This window comes from Ascaphus truei, chromosome 10 (genome assembly GCF_040206685.1).
Source record: "Ascaphus truei isolate aAscTru1 chromosome 10, aAscTru1.hap1, whole genome shotgun sequence".
In the NCBI taxonomy this organism is placed as follows: domain Eukaryota; kingdom Metazoa; phylum Chordata; class Amphibia; order Anura; family Ascaphidae; genus Ascaphus; species Ascaphus truei.
In genome coordinates, this window is record NC_134492.1 from 9,450,669 (window position 1) to 9,467,529 (window position 16,861).

The window sequence follows — 16,861 nt, forward strand, 5'->3', positions numbered from 1 at the left end:
CACCTGTACTTTTATTACTTTAATATCTGATCTTGGCAATATCTGCAGTGGACCCCACAGTAAAGATGGCCAAGAAGTACAGTTGACCTTAAAAATAGACATCATTATTATTTTGACTGAGGACTAATGAGAACAATGTTGTGTTTTCAGATATAATGAATTGTTATTTATCATTGATACCTGCCAAGGAGCCTCTATGTATGAGCGGTTCTATTCACCTAACCTCATGGCCCTTGCAAGCAGCCAAGTTGGAGAAGACTCTCTCTCTGTAAGTACCTGCACTGTGCATCGCTCTCATTTACATTGGTGCATCTGGTGAAGGAATGTTGTACAATCCCCGTCCTTGCTCCTCCATATGATATGAACCGGATAAACCTGGTTACCTATTGACGCAGTCTTTAAAACTGTCCTGAGCGAGTGCGTTGTAAACCCTTCCGAACCCATTTCCATTCTCCGTTTGTTTCCACATTGAATCGTTGTTTATTAGCCTTTTACTAACCTTGACACCCACTGTACTGCTGCCTCTTCTTCCACAGTACTTTTGCAAGTACATTGGTTGTCCTTGACATTTTTTTATTGCTTGTTCTGTACAAATCCACCATATAGATGTATTGTGAGAGTGCAGCAATATGCGTCCAATGATTTTGTTAACATTGACGTTTTGTCCTGATCCGTTATTACAGCAACTAAACGTAGAGAGAAAGGAGAGATTCCTGTTTGATTGCACTCAAACTGCCTAATAAAAAAAACAAAGAAAAACCATAATTGTTTTGGTAATATAATAAGTTCACATAAGGAAATTCTGATAACATATTAAAAAAATTCAAGCCCCCACAATATTATAAATAAAACTAAAGCGCAACCTTTCTACTAGTGAAGCACATACAGCACATCGGCTGAATATATCCTGATGTGTTAAGTAGAGACACTGTTCTGTCTCGTGTGGAAAGGCTGAAAAAGATCCGAATATAAAGATGGGTATTGGGGTCTGTACTGTTGGATGAAAACATTTTTAAACTGGTGTAGGCCTAGTACTCCCCCTCTAGTGGTGCCCACTGTCATATATGAATCCTGTAGACAGGGCTTCTGTCTATTCTCATTAACCGTGCATTCCCAAACTACTCGTATACTAGAGTGTAAGCTCTTCTGCAACTAGACATCCGTCATACTGAGGTGCGTGTGCGGTCGATCATCAGGCGCGCAGTCAGTCCCCTATCCCAAATCCACACTTTGCACTTATTAATGAGAAGCCCCCTCGCCCTCCCAGAATGTACGAGTTACTTGTAGAGTGATTAAGGTGTGGTATGTATGTTATAGATCTATGTATTCCCCAATTGGTGGGCTAGTATAATTTTTGTAAACGTTTATAGCAATCTCTGGGACAGGGCTCCAGGGTTCTGCAACATGCCTGGTGCTGCAATCCTCACAGGAAGATTGCATCTATGATGTCACATCTTACTGTGATGTCACAAAGACATGACACGTTTCACTCGCACTGAGCCTCGAGGGTAGATGGGCCCTTCATATAGAACAGGGGTGGACAATTCCAGTCCTCAAGATCCCCCCCCCCAACAGGTCAGGTTTTAAGGATATCCCAGCTTCAGCACAGGTGGTTCAATCAGTCTTCGACTGAGCCTCTGATTGAGCCACCTGTGCTGAAACAGAGACTGATTGAGCCACCTCTGCTGAAGCTGTGATATCCTTAAAACCTGAGCTGTTGAAGGGTCTTGAGGACTGGAGTTAAGCACTCCTGGTGTAGAGTCTCTTTTTTAAATCCTCCAGTTACCATGGAAATGTACCAAGTATTGATTTTATCACAGGTCCAGTAAGCTTTGTGACTTAGGCTGTATGTGAATACAGTCTTAATAGAACAGGCAGGGTATTAATATCTCCGTGTAATAAGGGTTATAGTGAATCAGTCCTGCTGATTTATAGATCTGGATTGTCAGACAGGCAGCACAGGTGATGTTAAATGTAAAAATATCCCTTTGTGTTGCAGAGGAATATAATTTAGAATCTGTTTTCCAGAATAGCGGAAATAGTCTTATTTGTACATCACGCAGCCATAAAGTCACATGAACCTCTGAATGACACACAACAGAACATAACAGATTAAGTTGCCAGATGGGTCTGCCGTGCTATTTAACGTGATGCGTTTCAAATCTGTTTCTCAAGGCAGATATGTGTATATTCATTGAAGTACGATAGTCATCATCACTCATTGGCAGTCACGCACGTAAATGGCCATGAATGAGCAATGATGGCCATCTCTTTATTGAAGATACTGTCTGGTCTGTTCCCTTTGTCTTGGAGATAATTGTATGTATTTTTGTTATAGCATCAGCCAGATCTTGCAATAGGAGTTCACCTTATGGACCGATATACATTCTATGTCCTGGAGTTTTTGGAGGAAATTCACCCAGCAAGCCAGAACAATATGAATGACCTGGTAAGTCCATTTATATATTTTTGGCCTGCTTTACATCCAAGAGCAGGTAAAAATGTACACATTATGTATGTTTTGGCCACATATACATCCAAGAGTTAGACTTATGCGGTGCTTGCTATATGTATGCCATATGATTAGCTTCCCTACCCAGTCTGAGAACAGTCTTTGCTGACTGATGCTTGTATTCATTATCTGCCTTGTGCAGAGTGGGGGTCCCCAAGGCAGAATTCCCTCCATCCCACGCCCATATTGTCCATCTTCTGCGCTGTTTCTGGGTTTGACAAAAACAAACACTATAACAGTGTCTGTGACTGTAAACCTAATGCTAAACAATTAACGAGGAGCTGAAATCCACCTCAAATGAATCAGTAACTGCAGTGAACCTGGAGATTAGCGTTTGAATGTCCGCTCACTTGAATGTAAACTAGCAATAATTTAGATTCTAATCCAGATCTGTATGGTAGGGACGTGCTAATTCCCATTGCTTAATGCACACTATTTCCCTGTACTGTCTTGCCAGTTCTGTAAAATGTTGCATACATCAGTGGTGTGATTAATAGAGATATACATACAATAATGGGTATCGCACTTTACTAACTACACATACTCCAATGATCCTTCTTTTGGACATTAGGGCAGGGGTTCTCAACTCCAGTCCTCAAGACCCCCTCAGCAGGTCAGGTTTTCAGCATATCCCTGCTTCAGCACAGGTGGCTCAATCAGTGGCTAAATCTTTGACTGAGCCTCTGAGCCACCTGTGCTGAAGCATACATATCCTGAAAACCTGACCTGTTGAGGGGGTTTTGAGCACTGTGGTAGAGCCCCCCAGCACGATGGAGTTACCACAATATAAAGTAGTGCTTGTTGATTATCTTTTGCGTTAAAGACCAGCTATCAGAAGGCTTCTGGCGATTGTGGAGGCTGGATTTAGCATTACTGTTGGCTTGCATGCAAATGTTCTCACCACACAGCCCACACAAACAGGTTTTACTTGTTAACACTCACATATAACAGACTGAACTGTGGAGTTTACATAAGGTGGGTGTAAGATGTGTGCGGTGGGGACTGTTTTTAAGGTGAAATTATAATAAGGCTTATTGTCTGTTCCTTGAAACAATACAGCAAATAAAAATATACATAAAACAACAAACACCTATCCCTGTGTAAGGGCTAACTTCTTCAGTCTCTCTCTGCAAGGCTGGGGGAGGCGGGAGGGGAAGCCCCTTACCCACTTATCACCCCAAAGTCTCAGCGGTACCTTAACGCAGATGGCCCTTCAGGTCAGTGTTGTCCAGGTAGTTGTCTGCTTGCAGGTCCAGGCATAGAGGTCTGGTCCCCTTGTGTCTTGCTCCTAGAACACAGCCCTCCTTTTCCTTATGTCAGCTCCATTGTGAGCTAAGGAATCTCTTTCCTGTTTCTCAGACCAGGCTTGTTCTAAAAGTCCTAATCATCCAGGTGGAGTCTTGTTGAGTGCCTGTGTGCAACTAACCATCACACTGCTGGATTTAGTGGCAGTGACAGTGATAAGTCCCCGTCACAGTGGTGGAAAGATACACGAGGCGTTTACATTACAATTGTCTTCTTTTCAATGTTTGGATTTCTTTGACCTTTATGTATACCGTACAATTGTTTATACAATATGAACATCCTGAAATTATTTTACTGTTTGTTACAATGTAATAAAATTAGGGCGATACAGGAATTGGGGAAGGGTGTGGCGTGTGTGGGCCCAGTGCCCTCTTCCTTTAGCTTGGTCCTGGATATCCTTTTCTTTATAAATTATTAGAAATCAGTCACAGGATCCAAGCATGTCATAAAGACCAGGGGTGCTCAACTCCAAGGTCCCCCAAGAGGTCAGGTTAAGGATATCCCAGCTTTAGCACAGATGGCTCAATCGGAGGCTCAGTAAAAGACTGAGCCTCCGATTGAGCCACCTGTGCTGAAGCTGGGACTGATTGAGCCACCTGTGCTGAACAGGGATATCCTTAACCTGACCAGTTGGGGCGTCTTGAGGACTGGACTTGAGCACCCCAGATATAGGGAACACTGCAATTGGCACACATGCTGAATACAAAGCTGACAGAACTCCAGATCTTAACATTTTTGACATAACCGTGAGAACATTAAACAATAAGTCATTAACGATCTATCATATAAACATTGTTTAGATCCATTTATTCTTTTTAGATTAGTTATTAGGGCACAACAAGCTCGATTTGTGTCTGTGATTAAAACAGTATAAACCTCTGTTTCTTCTACATCCTCTATGGCAGCCAAAGACGAAAAGGAACGCACCACCCCCTAATCACAGCTGGTAGGACAAGCACTTCTTGTGAGCACTATATCAGGGGGCGCTGTCCACCTTGGGTCACGTCCTCTTGTCCTACCTCCGCTGGACACAGGATATTCGGCATGTTGCTGGCCAGTTTTATTTTTTCATGCATACTTTTTCCGAGGGCCTCATTGATGTCGCCCCTAATCGGAGTAGGAGGTGACTTCCCTGCCGTTTCCCCAGCTTACTTTACGACCGCGTCCAGGGTGATTACGCGGGCGCGCTCTCTAGCGCCCTGAAGTCACACTCTGATGTAGCTGTGGCGAGTCCTGGCCAGCAGGGTTGCACGAGGGGGACAGGGGGCCTGTCCGTGACGTCACGTGAGCGGTTCGCCCTCATTGGCTGAACCGCGCACGTGACTAGGGCATTGCACGGCAATGACAAAACATTTTGTCTGCACGCATCGCGCCTACCCACGCTCATGTGCGCGCAGTATGGACACTACAATTCCGGTACATTGTTTTGATTGCGCAGCATGCTAGCGCGTAATCACCCTGGACACGGCCTTAGAACGGTCACGCTCACACCGCCATGGTAATGCTATTGCCAGCCACATACTGCCCTGTTTCAGCGCTGCTAGGCATCTTCCCTGAGGCCGCAGGGGCCACTTCTCTGTGCAGAAGAGGAGCTGGGACATCACGATGCAGCGCTTAGGGGCGGGCAAATGATGTCATAACGGAGAGTGTGTTTTTTTTCTTTCTCTTAAGATCAATTCCCCACCAGGGGGGAGCTGGTTCCGGGCGCCGGGTATTTAAAAAGCATGCTTATTTATTCCCTAAATAAACGCCCAATTCCAGCAAGCTCCAAAACCAGAGCCCACCACATCATTCATATATAGTATATATGTCAGAAGGAGTGCTACTGAGCGTGGCCAAATGTATACAACAAGAGACAAAGATACCCAATGTGACAAAATACATAGTTAAATACTTCAATGTTGGTATTCTCATGAGTAAGGGTCATTTAGTTAAACCCTTTGGCCAAAACGTTATAAGCCTGCAGCCACGTCACGGCATGACCAGTATGCAGCCACGTCACAGCATGACCAGTATGCAGCCACGTCACAGCATGACCAGTATGCAGCCACGTCACAGCATGACCAGTATGCAGCCACGTCACAGCATGACCAGTATGCAGCCACATCACGGCCAGTATGCAGGTCCTAACCCTATTATTAAGGCCGTTCTCCCTCCACTGCAGAGGTAAATAAGAATATTCACAGGTAGTGTTAGGACCTGCATACTGGTCATGCCGTGACGTGGCTGCATACTGGTCATGCCGTGACGTGGCTGCATACTGGTCATGCCGTGACGTGGCTGCATACTGGTCCTGCCGTGACGTGGCTGCATACTGGTCCTGCCGTGACGTGGCTGCATACTGGTCGTGCCGTGACGTGGCTGCATACTGGTCATGCCGTGACGTGGCTGCATACTGGTCATGCTGTGACGTGGCTGCATACTGGTCATGCCGTGACGTGGCTGCATACTGGTCCTGCCGTGACGTGGCTGCATACTGGTCCTGCCGTGACGTGGCTGCATACTGGTCATGCCGTGACGTGGCTGCATACTGGTCGTGCCGTGACGTGGCTGCATACTGGTCGTGCCATGACGTGGCTGCATACTGGTCGTGACGTGGCTGCCTACTGGTCGTGCCGTGACGTGGCTGCATACTGGTCGTGCCGTGACGTGGCTGCCTACTGGTCGTGCCGTGACGTGGCTGCATACTGGTCGTGACGTGGCTGCATACTGGTCATGCCGTGACGTGGCTGCATACTGGTCGTGCCGTGACGTGGCTGCATACTGGTCGTGCCGTGACGTGGCTGCATACTGGTCGTGCCGTGACGTGGCTGCATACTGGTCGTGTCGTGACGTGGCTGCATACTGGTCATGGCGTGACGTGGCTGCATACTGGTCGTGTCGTGACGTGGCTGCCTACTGGTCGTGCCGTGACGTGGCTGCATACTGGTCGTGACGTGGCTGCATACTGGTCATGCCGTGACGTGGCTGCATACTGGTCGTGCCGTGACGTGGCTGCATACTGGTCGTGCCGTGACGTGGCTGCATACTGGTCGTGCCGTGACGTGGCTGCATACTGGTCGTGCCGTGACGTGGCTGCATACTGGTCGTGCCGTGACGTGGCTGCATACTGGTCATGGCGTGACGTGGCTGCATACTGGTCATGGCGTGACGTGGCTGCATACTGGTCGTGCCGTGACGTGGCTGCCTACTGGTCGTGCCGTGACGTGGCTGCATACTGGTCGTGACGTGGCTGCATACTGGTCATGCCGTGACGTGGCTGCATACTGGTCGTGCCGTGACGTGGCTGCATACTGGTCGTGCCGTGACGTGGCTGCATACTGGTCGTGCCGTGACGTGGCTGCATACTGGTCGTGCCGTGACGTGGCTGCATACTGGTCGTGCCGTGACGTGGCTGCATACTGGTCGTGCCGTGACGTGGCTGCATACTGGTCATGGCGTGACGTGGCTGCATACTGGTCATGGCGTGACGTGGCTGCAGGCTTCTAACACTTTGGCCAAAGGGTTTAACTAAATGACCCTTATTCATGAGAATACTAACGTCGAAGTATTTAACTCTGTATTTTGTCGCATTGGGTATCTTTGTCTCTTTATTTATTCCCTTATTGATAGAAGGCTAGCGCGTGTCTGTTCCTACAGTTTCCGGACACCAGAAACCAGCAGACCCAGTAAGGGGCTCAGATTGTTTAACCCAGGAAAGATGTACTGGGACTAAATTAGAGTTTACCTTGTAATTGGAAGCAGCTATTTGGCACCTGCTTATTAATCACCACACCTCACGGTAAGGAGCTCCCCTGTGGGGCAGTTTGAAACACCTGACCGCTATGTAAGAAGCATGCGTTTCCCTGCTGATTTAGATAGCAGCATGTCTGTCTGTTCCTTCTGCAGGTTCAGGGACCCAGAACACAGAGCAGCCTCTGCAAGAGGCAGAAGTTGTGAACCTTACAAAAGCTTTTTCTAAGGCAGCGATTATACTCTGTGCGATGGCGCGCACCCGACAAGTACAAATCGCAGGATCCCTTAGAGGCCGCCGCTAGTGCACGCGTACATGACGGAGCGCGATGGCACGAGCACGTTTTGTAAAGACCAAAAAATGTGTCTTCAAGTGACGGCCGCATCACGTGGGTGGCTCAGCCAATCACGGCAAACCAGCTTTGTGACGTCATAGCCACGCCTCCACATCGCCTGAAATAGTAAGTGCAGAAATCGCTTGAGCATCGTTATAATCTCACCGTAAGGCTAAATAATGTGCCAAGTGCGGTGCCAACTTTCTGCTACCGGCCTGAAACGATTTTGCACAAATTGTATTCATTAAGAAGATGTTTAAGGAAGAAAATGCTACTCGGTGAACGACTTTCATTGACTTAAACGTCACTGCTGTAGTCTGTTGATAAAGCGCAGTCTCAGGGGTCTTTTTAAAGGCCCTGATCACAGACGTCATTGGGCTTTGCAGCCTGGCAGTTTCATTGATTATTTATAACAGGCAAGTGTCTCAGAACTCAGCGAGTTCTCGTTTGAAATGAATGCTATAGACCAGCTCATTAAGAATAGATTGACGATGAATATTGAGGACACCAGAGAGGAGCTGGGATTCCTGTATCAGGCCTTTTTTGGCTCTAAAATATCGGCTACAACTTTTCCTGTTCACAGTTCTATTAAGGACATTGTGAAGATGGGGTGATCATTCCTGGATAAATGACCAGCAGCGACTAGTAAATTCCTGAAAGTGTGCCCCTTGAATAAAGAGGACTGCAGTGCCTGGGTGATAACGCCAAAGTTGAATGCAGCTGTTGCCAAGATGGCAAGGAATACAACGGTCCCCCTAGAGCAGTGATGGGCAACTCCTTCCTCAAGGGCCACCAACAGATCAGGTTTTCAGTATATCCCTGCTTCAGCACAGGTGGCTGAGTCAAAGACTGAACCACTGATTGAGCCACCTGTGCTCAAGCAGGGATAACCTTAACCCCCTGTTGGTGGCCCGTGAAGACTGGAGATTCCCACCCCTGCCTTAGAGGATGGATCTTCCTTTAAGGATCTTGTCGATCGAAGAATAGAGGGTATTTTATGCAAACAATACTCTATCTGATTGACGCTGAAATCAGCAACAGCAATGACCTGTTTCTCGAACGGTCAGAATTTGGATATCTAATTTGGAAGATAGGGTGAAGACAGTAACTCTTAATGGCGTTTTTCAAATCTTACAGATTCAATTGGCTTTTTGTGTGATGCTTCCATGGACGTCATCAGTCTAGCAGCTAGCGCCTCAGTATATACTATAGCTGTGAGGAGACCGCTATGGCTTGAAACATGGGCAGCGGGTGCCTTGTCCAAGAATGGACGAGTGTCTTTACCTTATGATGGTGCTTATCTCTGCAGAGAACCACTGGATAATATTATTTCCAAGATGGCGGAGGGAGAGATCAATTTTTACCCCAGCAGAGAAGGTAACGGCTTTCGTTGTTCATTAGGCCTCCAAGACGAGGTTTTCAGGATGCAAGGTCTTCTAGACCAGGGAGAACTTATAATCGGAATTGGAATTCACTACAACAGCAATCTTGGGCAGGGGCCGATCTGGGGACCTAGCTTTACAGGGGTCCATCAAGAAACAAGACCCCTGAAGGGAACTGGGCCCCGTCCAGGTTACGTCTGTTGGGGGCTGACTTTGCCGGATGACTTTGCGGGATTTCTGGACTGCTGGATCCAAACAACAGATTCCTGGGTTCAGCAAAATATAGCCTAGGGGTATTCTTTGGAGTTCCTGAAAATGCTGGGGTTTACTTCAAGGAATAAGGCCTCTCGAACGATCCAGAGAAGAAACGGGTCTTAAAATAAGCGGTTCACGGTGCGTTGGCCAATATGACAATTGAGCCAGTTCCACCTTCTCAGAGAGGCGAGGCTTTTCTTTCTATCCGGTTTCTAGTACATAACGTATCAGAATAAGTCAGGGCAATTCTGAATCTAAAAAAAATTAATGCCTTTCTCAATATCTGGCACTTGAAGATGGACAGCGGAGTATTTCTAGCTTCTATAGACGTAATGGATACTTCTCTTCATATTCCAATAAAAGAATCGCACTGTTGGTTCTGGAGATTTGTTCTAAATGGCCGTCACTATCAATTTATGGCCCTTCCTTTTGGACTGGTCACAGCACCCAGAACATTCACAAATGTCATAGCAGAATTATTGCGAGACAGGCTTTTTTGTAGTTCAATACTTGTATGACTGGCTAATCAATGCCACGTCAGAGCAAGTTGCCAGGAGTTGTGTGTGCATAGAGCACTACACCTTGGTACAGGGGTGCGCAAACTGGTGCCGCGGTGCTTAGAGGCCCCACGCTCTTCCCCACAACTGTTAAATTAAATGCCGGTGGAGCACACGCGAGGCCTCTAACTCTTACCTGCTCTCCAGCGATGCATCGCCATGACAACGCGGCGTCCCATGACGTTGCCCAAGCCAGAGAGCAGGCAAGGGGGCGCAAATGGAAAAGTTTTCATACCCCTGCCTTAGACCAGGGGTGCGCAAACTGGAGGGCACGAGATTGTCTGCTGGGGACACAGGGTTTACAGAGGCCCCGCGCACTTCTGTGGTCCTAAGGGAGCCCCAGATCCCGACTCCTGTCCACTATGGAGGGCTTGCAGAGGATTCTTGAACCAGTGCCAGGTGCAGCTAGACACACAATAGTCATCCTTCTCTACCCACCGCTCTCGAGTGGCATATATCTTCTCGCTCCTCATGGATGAAGCATTAGGTTGGGCCTCACTTCTTTATGAAAACGGTTCCCCATTGTTGGACGATTCCGTCGCTTTCATGCAAACCTTCCGGACAATCTTTGATACCCCCGGCCGTGCGGCTTCCGCTGAATTTGCACTACTACAGTTAAAACAGGGCTCCCGCACTGTGGGACAAAATGAATAACGGAGGTACAGGACTTCATTTCAGCCTGCAGTGTATGTGCCCGAACTAAGGTTCCCCGAACACTGCCCTGTGGGCTTCTGCAGCCATTGCCGATACTCTGGACGCACCTATCCATGGACTTTATTGTGGAACTTCCCCCCTCTCGGGGGATAACGACAATTCTGGTTATTGTTGATCGTTTTACAAAACGGGCTCATTTCTTCCCCTTAAAAAAAACTTCCCTCTTCTTCTGAACTGGCGGACATCATCACCAAGGAGGTATTTCGTCTGCATGGACTACCTTTACAGATCGTCTCGGACAGGGGGTCCCAGTTAATTTCGAAAATTTTGGAAGGCGTTCTGCAGGCGATTGGGGTTTGACCTTCACATTTCATCTACCTACCACCCACAATCCAATGGGCAAACTGAGCGCACCAACCAATCCTTGGAGCAATACCTCGGATGTTACATTGATGAACATCAAATGATTGGGCAGAACTCCTACTGCTGGCAGAATTTGTACGCAGCAGTTTAGCTCATGACTCTCTGGGCTGTGTTCTTTGCAGCATGGGGTTATTATCCCCGCACCCTTCCCATTCATTCTCCAGCAGCAGGTGTTCCAGTGGCTGATACCAGGGCACAGAACTTACAGGACCTTTAGAAGGGGATCCGGGCAACCCTTCACTCAGTCACTGAGAGACAAAAAAAAGTCTGCAGATAAACATCGGAGGCCATCACACTCATACTCCACCGGGGATAAAGTATGGCTCTTTACACGTCTACGCCAACCTTCCGATAAACTCGGACCGCGATTCATTAGTCCCTACAATATTGTCCGGAAGATCAATGAGGTCACTTATCAACTGGAGCTCCCCTCTTCATTAAAAATCCCCACTCCGTTCCACGTATCCCTTCTGAAACATGTGATGAAAATTTGCCCCTGATCCCAGGCCAAGGTCGGTGTTTTACTCCATCCCTCAGCCCTGCGGGTCCGTGTCCTGCTCTGCAGTCGGCAACGTTACAGCTCTATGGTGTTGGTATTCTGATTTTGAATGGATAAGCTATTGAATTTAAAAATGTTGTGTGCAATAAATGTCATCAATGATTAGAAATATGGAAAAACGTGCAAGTCAAACAGAAGTGAGGACATTACTCATCTGTTTTCAGTAATTGAGCCAGTTAGTTTATTCTTTCACCCCATACTGTTTATTTCCACTTCACCTTACACACTTAGATGCAGTAAGCTTCTCCTTTACGTTCTGTCCCACCTGAGGGAGGTATCTAGTCTTGGAACCTGGTGCACACATTTGTCCATCTCCTCTACATACAGTACAAACATTTCAACAGAATATTGTTTGTCTTTTGAAGGTGAAGGGTAACTTTTCAGGAACTGTAACCGTTTTGGTGCCAGGGACCCTTACAAAGCAGGTCTCTCCGGCAATGAACGAGTCGGAACCCTTGAACTAATTTTTCTCTTGTGACCTTTTAAATCTGCTTCTAGTTACCTATTCTGGTTCTCTACACATTGCGTTTACCTCTTCAAATAGATGAGATGGAGAGGAGATGAAAGTACGGCATATTGTATGTGAATCTTTAGTAGCACAGATAAAAAGGAATAGATAATCTGCTTTTAGCTTGTGGTCTTTTGAAGGTGTTTGCAATGAGGCAGAGTTTCCAAAGAGACCCCCTGGTGCTGGATTAGGAATCCCTCAGGGCAGTTTGTAGATGAAGGCATTGATATTTATTCCTTTGAAATGTTTTTCTCTCTATTTCAAAGTGATACCCACCAAACTGTTTTACAGGCGAGCATAACCTACCGAATTATTTCATTTTTTAATAGTGTTTATATTTTTAAAGTACTAATTACTTCTGTAGTTCACTGAATTCCTGCGAGCTGTGTATGTATATATGTGTATGTATATTTGTGTACATACACATATATATATGTATATATATATATATATATATATATATATATATACACATACACACACACCTGTTGGTGTCTCTTGAGGACTGGAGTTTGCCACCCCAGCCTTAAATTGATGAAGTTCCTACATTTATATAAATACGAGGCTGGCACAATGCAGCAATGTGTCTTGTAAGCTTAGCTCATAGCATCGTTCTTTCTCTTCCTGTTCAGTTTCAGGTATGCCCAAAGAGCTTGTGTGCTTCTACACCTGGGCACAGGACGGACCTCTTTCAGAGGGACCCACGCAATGTTCTCATTACGGATTTCTTTGGAAGTGTGCGGAAAGTGGAGCTTACAAGAGAGATCGTTACCTTGCAAATTCATCTAGACCAAGTGGAGAAAAGGTACTTTTATATGGGGAAGAGGGGAAGCGATAATCGAGCCAGATGTGTGGTACGAAGGCTGTTTTATACGGCTCTAACAGCACAATTCTGAGTACAATTAGACCCATTTCAAGAATAATATGCACAGATTCTAGTACTAGCCCTTTTTATTCCAAACAAAATCTGCCACAAAATGTTAAATGTATTCCTGGAATGTGTTTACTTAGAACGGTCCTCATTTAAAATCCCTTCTCATAATGGTATGAAATGGGCGGGCCCGAGTATCTAGATAAAAAGGAACCCATGCAGATTATAACCGGTAAGAAGCGATTATGGAGAACAGTCAGCGCAATGCATGAAATGTTTGTAAATGTACGTTGTTCCGACAGCCTTTGAAATCCAGCTTTACTCCCAGTAACCGCCCGCTGTAAAAGTAGTGAGCGAATGTTAGAGGAAGCACAACACAGCCATGGAAGGAAAAACCACATTCACTCCGCTGTTTAGCTGCCTGTTGTTGGGACGTAAAAGGCGAATCTGCTTTTGTGGCCGAATTAAACGGCTGTGTACATTCCGATGTTTTCTTTGTGTTAAGATAAGAAGTTATGTTCATATTTATTTTAAATTTCTTTCCTTGAGTTCTCAGTCCTCCAAACTTTGAGATTGTATCTCTAAGAGGGGGCATGATAACTATATACAAATATATTCGGGGACAGTAAGGAGCTTTCAAAAGAACTATTCATCTCAAGCGCAGTACAAAGGACTCGGGGTCATCCCTTGAGGTTGGAGGAAAGGAGATTTCACCAGCAACAAAGGAAAGGGTTCTTTACAGTGAGGGTAGCTTCAAAAAAGGTTGGACATCTTTTTAGAAAGCAAAGGTATACATGGATATACCAAATAAGTAAACATGGGAAGGATGTTGATCCAGGGAGTAATCTGATTGCCAATCATTTGGAGTCAGGAAGGAATTTATTTTCCCCTGTGAGATATCATTGGATGATATGACACTGGGGTTTCTGTTTGCCTTCCTCTGGATCAATACACTGTAAGTACGGATATAGGATAACGTATCTGTCGTCTAAAATGAGTACTGTATAGGTTGAACTTGATACATGTATGTCATTTTCCGGACCCGGGGACCCTGTGCCTGATCTCTATGAAGAGTCAGCCAGCACTTAGGGGGGGGCTTGTTGGTTACTTTTTCTTGATAGTCGAGTTTATTTTTTTCCTAGTGAACTACGCCCCCCCCCCCCCACCCGATCACTTGCAATTTAGATATAAGGCACTATGCATTGTAACGTCTCCAGATCACTACCTGGGGGACGGGGCAGAGGGGCAGAGGGGTAATTGCGCGCCAGGTCGTTCAGATTTGAACAAATTGGGCCAATGCAGAGGAAACGGTGTGCTGCACTGTACATTCCGGCCAGCAGGTGGCGCTGCAGGGCGCAGCTGCTCCGCCTCTCCCGGGCTGCCTGCAGTGTGCTGCTGTGAGGCTGCGATTATACTTATACACCTACGTACGTACGTACACACACACACGTGTACGTGCATACGTGCATACACACGCACGTGCATACACATGTATGTATGTGTATATATACGCTCATATATACGCACACAGGGTTTATTGTGCTTTTGTATGTGTACAGAGACTTGTCACTGTGTAGTGTAAGTTACACATGTGTGTATCCGGGGTGCGTGTGTCCATTTATGGTGTGTGGGCCGCCTGATTTTTGGTGCGGTTGGTTGGGCTTGCCTCCAGGGCCAAAATTTGCCAGCCCCCCCCCCGGTGGGCTCATGAAACAGCAGAATTTGGAATTATGATTGATACTTTGTTAGCGGTCTCCCCGTTACCTAGGGAACCACGTATTTTGTAGGTTTCTGGTATTTGTGTTGATTACTCGAACATATGAATCCTAGGTGCATGTACAAAATCTTACAAATGTATACATTTGAGCTTCATTAAAAGTGCCAACTTGCAAATTGTTATTGTCAACAATAACTCCATTGCTTAAAGCTGCAAATGCACGCTGCTTGTTCTTTACACATTTAGGTTGTAATCTTCCCTGACCCAGGGACTCGCCCAGAAGTTGCCCTGTGGACTTCTGAAGTCCGGGACCCTCCCAGTTCCTGAGGTAATGGCCCCAGGAAGACATTTTGCCCCTCCCCCTCCCCCCCTCCCCACAGAGCACTTGCGTGGAATCCCTCCATTCACTACAAAAAAAAAAATCCCCAAATCTGGCGGGATTGCTACTAGAAGTGGCAAATGTGTCAGGATTGGGCCTGAGAGATTGCACACATTAGAAAGAAGGTGAGCGAATGTAACTTTTTTGAAATCGAGCCGCAAATATACGCCCTTTCCGCTAATTCGAATGTTGGCAAATAATTCTCCCATCTCAAATGACTACTTGAACATTAAACCCACCTTAAAACACACCTGCTTAAGGAAGCATATGGGAAGCTCCATGGCTGATAATTAACACCTGTTACATTAACCTTGGCCCCTTGCAGACGCACTTACCAGAACGCCCTCCTACTGTGTCTCAACGTTCTTGCTTCCAACAAATTAGATTGTAAGCTCTTCGGAGCAGGGATGCCTTTTCCTAAATGTTACTTTTAAGTCTGAAGCGCTTCTTCCCTTCGTGTTATTTATATCTTATTATTTATATGACTGTAACTATTACTGCTGTGAAGCGCTATGTACATTAATGGCGCTACACAAATAAAGACATACAATACAATGCAAAGTAACACATTGAGGAAGAAAGGAGCCTCTTGATGCAGTTACATGTTATTTAATTGTTGCACATGTGCGCCCTCTTGTGTTTAAATGTTGTATTTATTTTCTGTACTGTTTTTCTTAACAAGATAACACATTGCAGCTTTTTTTGCTAAAGTAATCTACTGTAAAAACTGCCATTATGTAACTGCCATACTACCCAATTTTCCTGATTTTTTAGGTATACAGCATCCCATCACACCTGCCACCTCCCCTCAATTGTAATATTTGCCTATTTCAACCATGGACTCTATATAAATAGTCTTTCTCCCTCTCTTTCTCGCGCCCCTCCCTCTCTTTCTCGCGCCCCTCTCTCTTTCTTGCACCGCTCTCTCTCTTTCTCGCGCCCCTCTCTCTCTTTCTCGCGCCCCTCTCTCTCTTTATCGCGCCATATACATATGTGAGTGAAATGTATATGAATATAAACGTGAGTAGTGATAAATACAGAATCATAAACCAATATCTGATATCAGGTGCCACACAAATATATATACAGTATATATTATCAGATATTGAGATATATATATATATATATATATATATATATATCTACTGTACTATATATTTCTGAGTTCACTGTATGTCTGCGTCCCTAGCGGCAATCTCATTGGTCCCTTGGCCCGCCCGCCCCCGCACACCTCTCATTGGGCTCACACACTCACACCACCCCCTTGGCCCGCCCCCCACACCTCTCATTGGCCTGAGGCGGAGTGACGGGCCAAAGGTCCAAAAAAAAAAAAAAAAAAAAACACACACACATACATACATCTCTGTCCTCTCCCCATCACACTCACCTCCCTCCCGCTCCACTCCCGCACTCACCTCCCTGCCGCTCCACTCCCTCTACACACCACTCCCTCCCGCTCCACTCACCTCCCTCCCGCTACACCACTCCCTCCCGCTACACACCACTCCCTCCCGCTACACACCACTCCCTCCCGCTCCATTCCCTCCCCGGCGGGGGAACAGGCAGGCTGCCACGCAGCGCCTAAGATGGCGGACCCCCTTCCTCCCTCGCGCTCCATTCCCTCCCGATCCATTCCCTCCCGCTCCATTCCCTCGCGCTCCATTCCCTCCCG

At 46.3% G+C, this 16,861-nt stretch overlaps 1 protein-coding gene across 1 annotated transcript in view; it reads left to right on the top strand.

Moving 5' to 3' along the window:
- The window catches only part of PIGK (phosphatidylinositol glycan anchor biosynthesis class K), a 120,725-nt gene that overhangs the window by 12,111 nt on the left and 91,753 nt on the right, over window positions 1-16,861 (top strand). Inside the window, exons 5-7 of the mRNA XM_075617148.1 lie at window positions 151-268; window positions 2,339-2,449; window positions 12,855-13,027. Of these exons, the coding sequence (XP_075473263.1) occupies window positions 151-268; window positions 2,339-2,449; window positions 12,855-13,027 (402 nt within the window). The remainder of the gene's footprint in view (window positions 1-150; window positions 269-2,338; window positions 2,450-12,854; window positions 13,028-16,861) is intronic.